Source organism: Amphibalanus amphitrite, unplaced genomic scaffold (genome assembly GCF_019059575.1).
Source record: "Amphibalanus amphitrite isolate SeventyFive unplaced genomic scaffold, NRLGWU_Aamphi_draft 000642F_arrow, whole genome shotgun sequence".
NCBI lineage: Eukaryota > Metazoa > Arthropoda > Thecostraca > Balanomorpha > Balanidae > Amphibalanus > Amphibalanus amphitrite.
In genome coordinates this window covers 14,374-27,004 of record NW_024882136.1, presented here as the reverse complement: position 1 = coordinate 27,004, position 12,631 = coordinate 14,374, and the positions used below count along the sequence as shown (strand labels likewise).

The following is a 12,631-nucleotide window of genomic DNA, read 5'->3' as shown; positions in this document are numbered from 1 at the left end:
TTCAATTGCTGAGCTTAAGAGTGCAATCGTGCTAGTGGTTGGGGAGATCCCAACCGACATGGGCCACTGCCGACGCACGGTGGATCACTTCCAACGCCGCATCAGCGACAGCGTCTGTCTGAATAGGCGTGGCCAGCACTTTGAACACATCAGTCACTTAACAAGAGACACCAGACCACTGCTGAAATGATGTTTAATGTTTGACGACGACGTGGCTAGGCGTGCGATTCTGTCAATGAATGAATGCTGTTTGTCATTACACTGTCTATGCGTGTGCAAATAGATACACTATTGTGTGCGTTTTTCACATGTTTTTTCGTAATGCAATCCCAGTCACAATAATTAACCATTTTTCTTGAAAATTACAGCATACACTTCTCATGACCTTGTGATGATGGTGTGTGAAAATTGTTAAGATATTTTTCATGTTGCGGATTTTATTAAAGTTTTCACGGGTAAACTTTTTCCGGACACCCTGTATTGGGTAGACTTATTCCTTCTTCTCCGAATTTTGTCCGATTTTCTACATCTTAGTTAATATTACGGCACGTGCCACGTGCCAACTTAGGGATGTCGAAATTGTTCAACATAAAATAACTCCGCAATGGCTGCGCCCATTACAGCAAAACTTCGTCAATAGTTTGGCACCCAATGGCCAATGCATTTCCATGTGTCACCATGGCGGTGCTACTGCACGTGCGCACGTGAGGGTTGCCGCTTCCATATCTCAAGAACGGCTGGGCGGATAACACTCAAACTTGGTACACAAATGTCACATTAATCGCACTGCATTGCAATTGCAATCGCTTTGTACTGACCATAGACCCGGGAATAGGAGGAGGCTATTCCCGGGTCTATGGTCATTGGGGCGCTTGCCCCCCCCCCTCAACTTGAGAGCCGAGGGGGCGGCGCCCCTCAACATTGAGACAGCGAGAAAGGATCTTTCCTCCCTTTTCCGAATTTCTTTCCTTCTTGTTTCCTTTATACATCTAAACATCAACACACGGCATTTTCCTTGCGCCATTCTCCCAGAAGGGCTCAGAGTGATTGAAGACGCTAGATGGTCCAGGGGCGCTGAGAGGCCAGAAGCGCGTCGAATAGTCAGTAGTGCAAGTTGTTGGGGACATAGGGGCGCCAGACGGTTACGAGGGCGCCGTGAGACCATGAAAAGGGGCGCCATTCTCCTAGAAGGGCGCCGAGTGATTGAAAACGCTATGTGGTCCAGGGGCGCTGAGAGGCCAGAAGGGCGCTGAACAGTCGAGGGATGCACGGTGGACAGAGACATAAGGACGCGAGACGGTCAGGAGGGCGCCGTTAGACTATGCGAATGGCGCAGTGCTGTCAAAATAGCGCTACTCTCCCAGACGGACGCCGAGTGATTAAAAACGTTACATTATCCAGGAATGCGAGACGGTCAGGAGGACGCCGTTAGGGCATGTGCGAAGGGCGCCGTGCTCTCGAAAGGATGCTTGTAAAAGACTTGTGGGTGCATTTTTATCATTGTGGGGGCATAATTCAGGATTGTGGGTGCATCTGCTCCCACAAAGAGATGTAAAATTACACCCCTGGCCAAGGTCAGGCCCAAACCAAAGCGGGATGACAATAGCAGATGTTGACAAATCGATACTATATCACCAGAAACCACCAGAAACCCTCATAACCGTATTGGCGCCCCTGCGGTTAGCGCTCCCAACTTAGCGCTACTGACTGTTAGGCGCCCTTCTGGCCTCTCAGCGCCCCTGGACCATATAACGTTTTCAATCACTCGGAGCTCTTCTAGGAGAATGGCGCCCTTTTCATGGTCTCCTGGCGCCCTCACAACCGTCTGGTGCCCATACGTCCCCACCAACTTCGCACTACTGATTGTTCGGCGCCCTTCTGTCCTCCCATTGCCCTTGAACCTGGGCACTGGTGTGGAGCCGGTGTGGGCGCTCAGAGGTGCTAGTGTGATTCTCTCAGAGGGTCCTTACAGACGTTGCTGTGGGCCCTCATAGACGCTGGTGCGGAGCCGTTATAGACGGGTGTGGGGCCTTAAGAGCTGCTGACGCGAACCCTCTACAAGCCGGCAGGGGGTTCCCAAGGGGGTTCTCTAGATGGTGTAGCTAGCGCGTCGCGCGAAAAAAAAACAAGCGTGTGCGCCGTTACGAGACGCAGAGATTGCTACCCGATTTTAAGGTCCTAGGTCAACCGGTGACCTCTGAGGTCATGACAAGTGCCCCAAGGTACGGTTGCGTTTTTGGTGAATAACTTCGCAAAAATTGGCCGCAGAGCCGCGATTTTGGCAGCATTGTGTTTGCCTCGCTCAGGCGCGTCTAATGATATACTTTTTGTTTGGGTGAGGTCAACTTATGGCCGTTTCACACGTAGCAACTTTTCCGGTCGCCGGCGACGGCAACTGTCGCCGGCGACCGCCCGCGATCGCCAGCGACCGGGGTCAGTCGCCGGCACCTCCGCAGTTGTATCAGCTGACCCGCCGGGGTGTGACGTAGGGGCGTTCCACGACAAATCGACAAATAAAAAATTAAATTTGCACCCTCATATTTTATTCTTCGTTGAAAACTGGTGTAAGGGGTTGTGATGGGCGGGGAAGCCAGCTGTGGCAAGGATTTTTTTCTTCGAACAACGGTTTCCGAGATATAGCCTCGGGCAATTCCTGAAGTTCGCGCTGCAGCCCTATGTTTGGCGACCTATAACTCAGAAACTATTGGTTTTTTACGATAAAAACTTTATATGGTTCAGCTCACAATCAACCAACAAACATTTTGGCTATCTCGGATTTTCAATTTGTGAAAATTTTGATCACGTGACCTTTTGTCCTATTTTTCGAAGAGTGACCTTGATATTTTCCCCACTGAAAGTTACAATTTTGTCTGATGACGATTAAAGCCTTATCGATTGTCATGCATATGCGATAATAAAAAAGGTGGTTATCGCTCTGCGTTGACCTCAGGTCAGGTCATTTTTATGACCTGTCCATTATTACGAGCGGGAGCGACAGCGAGATCTCGAGAATAAAGCAAGATAGCGACAAGCGGTAAACGGTAAAGGGTACACACGGATAAGGTCTATAATTTTTACTCAGGTCATTTTCAGGTCAGGTCAAAGATGACGTCACAGGAGCTAAAAGGAAGTCAAAATAGCGGCACTATACATATATATGAAGTTTTTCTCGAATAACTTTCAAGTTATCCCAGCTAGGAACAAACTAATAGCACCATCGTGATCCTCTCGTCGATCCGCATCGAAACATATGTAAGTTGACCTCGAAAGGTCGAAAGGTCAAAAGTTGACCTTAGATCACGTGACCTAGGCCGCTTTGGTAGGTAGGTGGCCGCTTTGCCCCACTCTCCTCTACTTGCGCAGTACAGCTATATAGGAAAACTATGGTGCAGGCTCGATCGATCCACGCCGTGAGAGTTTCAGCCGCTGACTTGCCACAGCACATGGTCCTTTATCCGTTCGGTCAAATTCTAAAACCCTGGTAAAGGCGCTGATGGCTGCAGTCAGCCGGTGAAAATGACAGTCCCATCTGTTTGTGCCGCCAGGTGGTCGGTAACACGACGTCGGGCTGCTACAGCCACAACACTGGCCAGACGCTGGCCATGGCCTTCCTGCCGCCTTACCTGGCCGTACCCGGCACAGAGGTGCAGGTAAGGGTGACTCGCGGCACAGAGTTGCGGCTGCAGGTCTGTGCTGTTGGAAACTGCAAAATACTCGTAAGTCCTTTTTCATTTGTAATTATTTTGCACCAAACATTGGCAAATTTCACATTTTGATGGGACGTGGTAGGCCAGCAGTCGCAGAAGGTGACGCGAAGCCTGGCTGCTGTCCCTCAACTGAACAAAACCCTATGTAATGCTGTCCGCCAGCCCGTCACGGTGTCGTCCTGTGGCTGCACGACCGTCCGGCGGGCCATCATCATCATCAACATAACCATGTTTAGTAAACCAAAACCCGGCGTTGGAAACGTACAACCACAGACTTATATAGAGAAGTCTGTGGTACAACAAATACGACAGGCGCAAAAGCAAAAGCTTAACTCATCCATGGCTTAACTTAAAGCGCCTTGTCTGAATTACAATAAACCAATGCAAACACGGCTGCGGCCGCCGCCACGGCACAGCTCACCAGCAGTTGAAGTCGCCGCTCGCCCGCCGTTTCTCTCCAGAGATCAGAAAAGAAGATAGAAGATACAGCCGAGGAAAAAGTGAAAAGACAATCTAATCTCGAGTGAATCTCTGACCCACCCACCACCATGCCGAGCTGGCAACCGTTCATGCCGCACCTGCGACAGCGGACTTCGTGGCCGATGTACAACCAAAAACGTGACCTATGAGATCCCATGTGAAAGATGCTCCCCACCACAAACATACATTGGTGAGACAAGGCGCTGCGTGCGGTACCGATTTGACGAGCACTTCAGAGATGCAGTCAACCGCACGCAACAGACCCCCTTTGGGGACCACATGAGAGAGAGTCAGCCTGATGCACCAGTGCCTCAGCTTTCAATAGCTATCCTCCGCCGGAACAAAGATGGCGCGGACCGCAAGATTGAGCTGAGGCACTGGCTATCCGGGACAGACAACCCCTCTTAAATAGTCAAGTCGATACTTGGCCTATACTGCTAAAGTAGACTCGTCCATCGCTCGGCAGGTATGTTCTATTGTATTGTTAGTGTATGATTGTGCTGTTTTCGCTGGTATAGCCAGCAATGATCCCGATTTATGTGTTTACATTTTCTGTTTCATCTCTTTATTGTGTCCGAATTTCATGTCTGTCGATCATCTTATTTATGTTGATATGGCTGTAGTGCTACATTATTTGACTAGGCACTAGGCTGAGAATATATGTAGTTGCGTAGTTTTCATTTGCGTAGTCTTCATTTGCAGTGTTGAGGGTACCTACTCCATTTAAGTTTCACAGGTTCAGCACTGTTCGACTATTGACTCTGTACTTCGTTATTTTGGATTGCATGCATGTGTCCGTATCCGATACTTTTGAAACGGTGGTATTTGCTATGTATGCCGCGTGTCGTGCCTGTCTTATCTTAAAATTCAAAACCCACTTTTCTCTGTAACCGTAACACCTTTTGATTGTGACCCTGAAGAAGTCCCATGGACGAACTATAGGTATTTTTCAAAGAATTTTGCATTTCATTTACCATTCGGAACTTAATATGAGCAAAGGCTATTATATCTCAATGATAACTAAAACTTAATCGCGAAAAACTCAATACCCAATACCATTCGTGACGATATCAAAATTCTGAGATATACAAGTTGTGCGTACTATTGCTCGTATCAATCGCTTAAAGTTTTAAAGCAATCGGTCTCTCGGTGTAGCTATGGCAGACATTGAAACTTTTTACAAGGTGAGGTCACTTGAAGTGACCTAGTGACCTGACCTTGAATGACCTTGGTCTGAAATTTTCACATGTGTGAAATTGATGAAGGATGAGGTGTGCTAAATTCCCCCCCCCCCCCCGCCCCTCTCTCCCCTACAGGTGGCCGCCGGTGATGATGGCTGACCGCGGGGTGGGTGTGCCCACAGGTGGCTCTGCTGGACGAGCGGCGGCCGGCAGTCGTGCTGCCCGGACCGCCGCTGCTCACCCAGCCGGCCAGGCAGGCGCTCAGCAAACGCCAGGCCAACGCCAAGACGGGCTGACCACTCAGCCGTCAGCGGCGCTGCCCGCTCCGTTGGGCTGTGTGACGACACTCGCTGCCCGCTCCGTTGGGCTGTGCCGACACTCGCTGCCCGCTGCGTTGGGCTGTGTGACGAGTCGACACTCGCTGCCCGCTCCGTTGGGCTGTGCCGACACTCGCTGCCCGCTCCGTTGGGATGTGTGACGAGTCGACACTCGCTGCCCGCTCCGTTGGGCTGTGTGACGACACTCGCTGCCCGCTCCGTTGGGCTGTGTGACGACACTCGCTGCCCGCTCCGTTGGGCTGTGTGACGACACTCGCTGCCCTGCGCCGTCGACAGATGCCATGCTGTTGCTGCTGCTTTGGGTGATATTGATACGATTTAGGTTGTAGCTGTCTTTTCATTTCAGTTTAGTGGTTTATTTACTGGTGCAGAGCGGGCTATATTTCATTTGTGGAAATAAATTCGAAACCGATAACTGCAGGGCTTGTTGTTTGTATATTTCTTCGTGAAAAGTTCATGAACACCGTTTCTTTGTTTGTTTATTTAATACCGGGCTTCTAAAAAAGTTAGACGGATTTCTTTTGCAAATAGAGGACCCCTAACAACATTTAACCCGCGAGTTGCTGGGGGGGGGGGCGTTAAACGCCCCCACGTTTTTCGCCGGGCCATAGCATAAAAACGGTGCGCCGCAGGCGCGCCAAATTTTAAGTACCTGTAGTGAATTGATTGAAGTTTATTGTGACAAAGTTTCAAAAAAAAATCGGTCGGAAAATTTTTGAGATATCGAGGTTTTAAAGACGTCATGATTTCTGAGTTTTCGACCAAAAACGGCATATGTTCAAAAAATCATATAAAATCACAGAATAGATATACAGACATGCCGTAAACGCCATTAGACTGCCAATACCATGAGCAATCTAATGGCTATCTTCGATTATTGATTATTGTTCCGCATTTTCCAAAATCTTGAACTGAGTCTTGGCAATTTCTCGTGACTACCTCACGACCATGATGCATGAATTTCTTAAATTGAGCTTTTTGAGCCAAACTCGTACACATATGAGAAAAATAATGTCACCATCGTGTTCTACGCTCCAAATTACCCATAAAACATGTGTCACAGGCTGCGAATATCAGTTTTGATTTTCGGGGATATGTGCCTACCCGGTTGACCTGACCTTGACCCTGACCTATGCTTGACTGACCCCTACATGGAGCTGACACTCTTGTAAGCCTTATATGATGGATTGTGCACCGTTTTGACAGAGTTTATGACGAGAGGCGCCCATTGCGAAGTCCTGAAGTCCATGCTACTGAAAGCCCGATTTCCGGTGTTTGACCTGACCTTGACCTGACCTGTGACCTCAAAATTCAACTTTTAAGTACTCATCTGAAGCGTCTCGTCGCGCTCTTTCGTTTGCCGCCTCGTGCGTTTCGCTGCGCCTATTGGTTCTCGAGTTATCGGCTGGGGGCGTTTAACGCCCCCCCCCCCGCCCCAGCAAACGATGGGTGGCGAAATACCCCAGCAAATGCCGGGTTAAGCAAAGTCAATGCACGTGGAAAAACGGAGAATTTTTCGTACATTTATATGACACCATGATTTGAGCTTAAAAAAATGAAGCCGTGGTCTTAGGAAGTAAAAGCAAAACTCGTGAAATTATGTTTTCCCTAAGTCGGTCGGTTCGACACCACGGAAGATCCGCAAACACTTTAAGGCAAAGAGAGCAACATCTTGAAACAAAATTTTCCACATTATTGACAAGTTTCCGGCTCGAAGAAGTATTAACAATAGGTTCACGCAATTCAAGGAACACAGCGGCGGCCATAAACCCAATCAAAGGCTCACGGCGAACACCACTCGTGTGAGAGATGCGCCACTCAGACTGTTAGTGGTCAGCGATATCGGGTGGCTCTGGCGACGTTTTGGAGGGTTCTTCTGCAATATCAGGATGAGCAAAGATCCGGAAACGCTTAAGATCCAATGGTTCCAGAAAGATGGTGCCACGCCAATACCGCTAAAGAAAACCGGGAGGGGCTGTGGGAGCGCTTCGGGCGGCGCGTGATCTCGAGGTTCGAGACACGCCCGTGGTCGGCGAATTCTCCGAACGTAACCCCACCGGACTTTTTCCTATGGGACCACCTCAAGTCCCAGGTGTACCGAAACCACCCAAAAAGTTCCGAAGATCATAAGGATGCAGTGAAGTCAGCGGTGTGCCGTCTGCAGCTTTCCGTGGGTCGTGCTGCAGCAGAGGTCGCGCTTCGCCGGGCTAAACTGTGCATCGAGCAAAAAGGGAATCATCTCGAACATAACCTCGGCGCGGCTCAGAAAGGCGACTGCCGAGGATCGAAATCCCCTCAAACGAAATGTCTTTGATGAGGCTTTTAGGTGATACCCAATTATGTTTTGTGACACTGATACACCCTTCAATACGTTAGTTATAAAATCGTCTAACTTTTTTTAGAAGCCCGGTAGTTAGTTGTTTGATCTAATTGTTCGGTATTGTTAGACATATTTATAAAATCTGATGGCCAATAGTTGCAAACCAAAATGATAATTAAAATCTAAATCTTTTTGTATTTTAGACGCTTCGACAACAATGTGCCATCGTCAGTAAAATATACCTAAAGTCACAAATCACATTTTAAAAAACATCAGCATTAATAAATCACTCATGGAAATGACATTTCGATGTTTTACATCCGATCACGTTCGTTCCCCACAATCGTGCTCCGTTTCAGCAAGGATAATCTGGCTGTCGCTAACTGCCATCGAATAAAATCCCCCTCTTGTGTTTAGTGTGTCCTTGGTCTTGATGTGTGCAGCTTCTAGTGCCCTCCTTATTTTTTTGTTAATACCTTTCTCTAAAATTTCAGCCCCTTCCCACCTTGGTAAGTGCCCGGCCTTATCCACATGAACAACTATCGCATTACTTAATACGTGCCCCCTCACGTCTCTTCTGTGCTCCGCGACACGGGTACAGGGACCCGCAGTTGCTACTGTACACATATATTACCAATTTAGAATTGTGCTATTATTTGCTAAGTGCTGGCCATTCGAGAAAGGCAATGTAGCGCAAGTATGGAGGAATAACACATGTTTGCTCCTAGGACGTATGTTTTGTATAATTCCTCTTACCGCAACAGATATTCTTCCAAAACTACAATCGTGCTATTTTTCCGTGCCGGTTGCCTCCCCAGAGCCCGTCCTTGGTATCGCCTATAGCTTCCGTTCCCGCTACGTGAATGAAAGTCACGTGACTACTACACGTTTGCGCTCAGTACTAACACACCTAGCCCGGGGGCCGGTCCGTAGCGGGGAGGGGTAGAACGCCAGAGCTCCAGCGCAGTGGAGGTGGTGGTGGCCCGTATCATAAAGAGGCAACCGTAAGCAGAACTACAATTGCCGCAGTATGAGATTATGATAAAGTTTTCTTTAACTGTATTGATTGACAAGAAAGTGAAATGCTTATCAGGTATAATAAAACGGTGTCCAAGGCCTTGGAAGAACTATAAAACATATTCAGCAACGTATAAATTTATGATGCAGGCCATGACCTTTCACCTTGCCTCCGGGGAGGACCGCTCAGGAATCCACATACCGAACGAATCGAGGCCTAGCAGCGCGGCGGCAGAGGATGTGGATAAACCATCGCCAGATCTTTCGGTTACTTATGTTTCCAGAAGAAGGGGGTGGAGGGTGAGGGCTGTTTTCAACCCACTCACCAATTCTTTCCTTATTAACTTATAGCTTACCGAAAAAGTGCAACACAATGGTGGCCGTCACGAAATGTAGTGAATAGTGCATCAGCCACACCGGTTTTGAGTAAACTTTAAGCATTGGAATTCAGGCCAGTGATCCTGACCTGAAGCATTATTTCATTTTTGTCGTGCCTAAGCTGGGATGACGTGGGGCGCGGGCCAAGTTAATTGCGAAGAAACGGTTTTAGTTTCAGAACATTCCTGAGGCTAGTCGCGCCAAATACTAGGGTTGACTATTAAGTAATGGAAGTGCCCTAAGCAATTAAACGTTATTGCACGTGCACATATTTTTTTTGTTTGGTGTCATTTCATGCGCCGATGTTTTTTTTCTATCCGATGATGAAGACCACAGGTCCTTATCTACTTCTTGCTCCAAGCTATCGTCGTTTTCCCAAGAGACCACCCGAACCTGCGGCGCACCATGAAAAAGGAGTCTGGCAATGGCCAAAGTCGCGCGCCAAGCGCCAGCGCGAGGTCATCAGAGCTTATTGGCTAATTGTTATGGCTACACGATGGACAGTTGCTATATTTTCATAAAAAAAATACACATAAGCACGATAAACGATAGCATACACTGATCCACACAGTGGCGTAGCGAAGGGGGGTCCGGTCCCTAGGGACCCCCCTTGGGCCTTCCATGGGCCCCTATCCCCGGAGCTGACGGCAGGGCCCTTCGTAGTTTCAGAAGTTCCGGGATGGGCTGTTTCAAACGGGGGACCACACATGAATGTGGGCTTTACCTACGTACAGTGGATCTAGTAAGGAGCTCCAGACGCAACTAGATGGCGTTGAGCCTTAGTCGAGTCCATGCGATATTAAAGGAGAGGTCACTACCGAGCTGGGCCTGATGGGGGGGGGGGCGAGGTCACGGTGCGGGTGACCTGTCAAACAGCCCCGGCGTGGTGGGGCACTGCCGCAGCCAAATGGCGCACTCTAGCGTTGTTCCATATCGCGGTGGTGGGCCGGGCGGCTGGTTAGCTTCGCAGTTGACTGCTTGGAAGGAAAAAATAATGAGGCATGGGTTTGCTGTGGCCGGCTCATCTACTGTTAACTATGGCGAACCCAAAGTAATGCAAATGTGATGTTGGTAATGCAGCTGGCAATGCAATGCTAGCGAATGCTCCGGGCGCCAGGGAGCTATAAGGATTAAAGGTAGTGTGTCACCTTCCAATGATTTCCCATTTTATTTTTCCTAGGATAAGAAGCTTCTGTTTTTACCTAATATCGCAAAAAAAAAATCAAAAATGGGCCTGGAATAGTGCCTTTTTCGCCTAAAAGTTTATCGGTTTTTCGATATGTATAACAACTGTAGTGGGCTGACCTGCAAACAGGCGTCGGCAACAATCGCGAATGCGGCGCACATGTGACAATAAGCAAAGGTCATTATAGAATTACGACGCACGGGAATGAGTTATCAGCTGTCTCATCGTAGACAACACAATGTCGAGCCTTAACCCGCGCGGGGCTGGGGTCTCCAGCCGAACGCGCGGGGCTGGGGGGGGGGGGGGTAAATTTTACCCCCCTGTTATCTCCCGAACTAATGGTCCGATTTGGAAAATTCAAACGCCAATCGAAAGCTCTCATCACGAACTACTAAAAACATGTACTTAATTTAAAGTTTGAGGTCAAGGTCAAGGTCAGGTCAAGGGTACAAATTGCAAGTTTCTACAGTATCGGCCTTGCACCGTAGTTGCCGAAGAATGGAGTCATGGACTGAGACTGATCGCCCAAAACGTGTTCTTAGGCTACCAAGACAATATTCGTTGCATACAATATCATTCAGAGGTCAAGGTCAAGGTCAGGTCAGGTCAGGTCAGGTCACCAAAAAACAAAATATAGAAAAGGGCATGTGCGACACATGTTTTATGGGTCATTTTACTCATAGAATTCAATAGGCACACTCAATAAGTGATATGGACCACCTCTGGATGAATTTCAGGTCGAGGTCAGGTCAAGGTCAGGTCAAGTGAGGTCAAATTTTGAAGTTGGTTGTTAAGGCCTGAAAAGGTGTCTATCTGATGCAGTTTTTCACGGCGAATCGAATGGTGCTATTTTTGTTTCCGTACGAGGTCTAGAACTTCCAAAAAAGTCATTTTTCAAAAAAAATTGTGTGTCGTGACGTCATAAAATTTTGAATAACTCCCACATTTTTGAACCGATTCTTCTAAAATTTGGTATGTAGGTGCACATAGACCACTTCCCTGACATATATTCCGGTTTTTTCGATAGACTCAAAATTTTGGATTTTATAATGATTTTCCCAAAAAAGTCAGTTTTTTGAAAAAAATTTAGGCAAAAATCCAAAATTTTCAAAAAAGCGAGATAGCCATTTGATAGACAAAGTAAAATTACGTATAACCTTTTTTGTTACGTCTTGATTCCTTTAAAAATGAAGATGTTAGCGACGTTTGAACTTTTGCCGTTTTTGAGGCGAAAATGGCGAACATGACGTCACTAAAACGTCAATTTCTCAAAAATTTTCCGACGGATTTCGCTCAAATTTTCAGGGAACGTGTCAAATTGATGTAAGAAAAGGTACTGAAAGTTTGGCGGCGCTGCGCGCCGCCGTTTTTGAGATATCGCAAAAATTCGCGAGGGGGGGGGGGTAAAATTTACCCCCCCCAGCCCCGCGCGGGTTAAACTGTAAGCCTGTATTGGTATTGTTTCTTTTATTTGGCTGTCGAACATTATTTATGGTTTGAAATATGATTTTATGTAAAATAATTGATATGAAAAAGCCGTCTCTTAAGTTATGACCCCATTTCACCACACGCAAGTGGCAGAAATGACAATGATCAGCTGACGCATTTTTCTTGGCCGAAGTCAGAGCGCGCGGCCCGACGCACCACCACCGCACCACAAAGTATGAGCAGAAGCCGCGCCCAAAGCCAGGGCCCCGGTAACGTGAGGTAGCCGAGTCGGGGCAGCGTGCGCTGACCCAAGCCGGGGCCGCGGCTTTGGGCGCGGTCTACCGCATCCCCGCGGGCAGCCCCGGGCTATCACATGACACCGGGAGGACGCGCGGCCCCGGCTTGGGTCAGCGCACGCTGCCTCGACTCGGCTACCTCACGTTACCGGGGCCCTGGCTTTGGGCGCGGTCTACCGCACCATCTAACAGGCGTGTTCGAAACCGCAGGAGATGATGATGAACGGGTTTATCGAAACTTGATTGGATGAGCCTATTGGTAATAGCGATTTCAGTGTGTGCATTTATTGTTCATAGTGG

General features: G+C 48.2%; 1 protein-coding gene across 3 annotated transcripts in view; it reads left to right on the top strand.

Moving 5' to 3' along the window:
* The window catches only part of LOC122363844 (dimethylglycine dehydrogenase, mitochondrial-like), a 367,327-nt gene extending 361,201 nt beyond the window's left edge, over window positions 1-6,126 (top strand). For 2 of the 3 annotated variants that reach the window (XM_043333584.1, XM_043333586.1), the window contains exons 16-17: window positions 3,546-3,650; window positions 5,551-6,126. In XM_043333584.1, the coding sequence (XP_043189519.1) occupies window positions 3,546-3,650; window positions 5,551-5,664 (219 nt within the window). In that variant the 3' untranslated portion in view covers window positions 5,665-6,126. The remainder of the gene's footprint in view (window positions 1-3,545; window positions 3,651-5,550) is intronic. The other variant, XM_043333585.1, reaches the window with a different exon arrangement.
* Window positions 6,127-12,631: the final 6,505 nt, after the last annotated feature.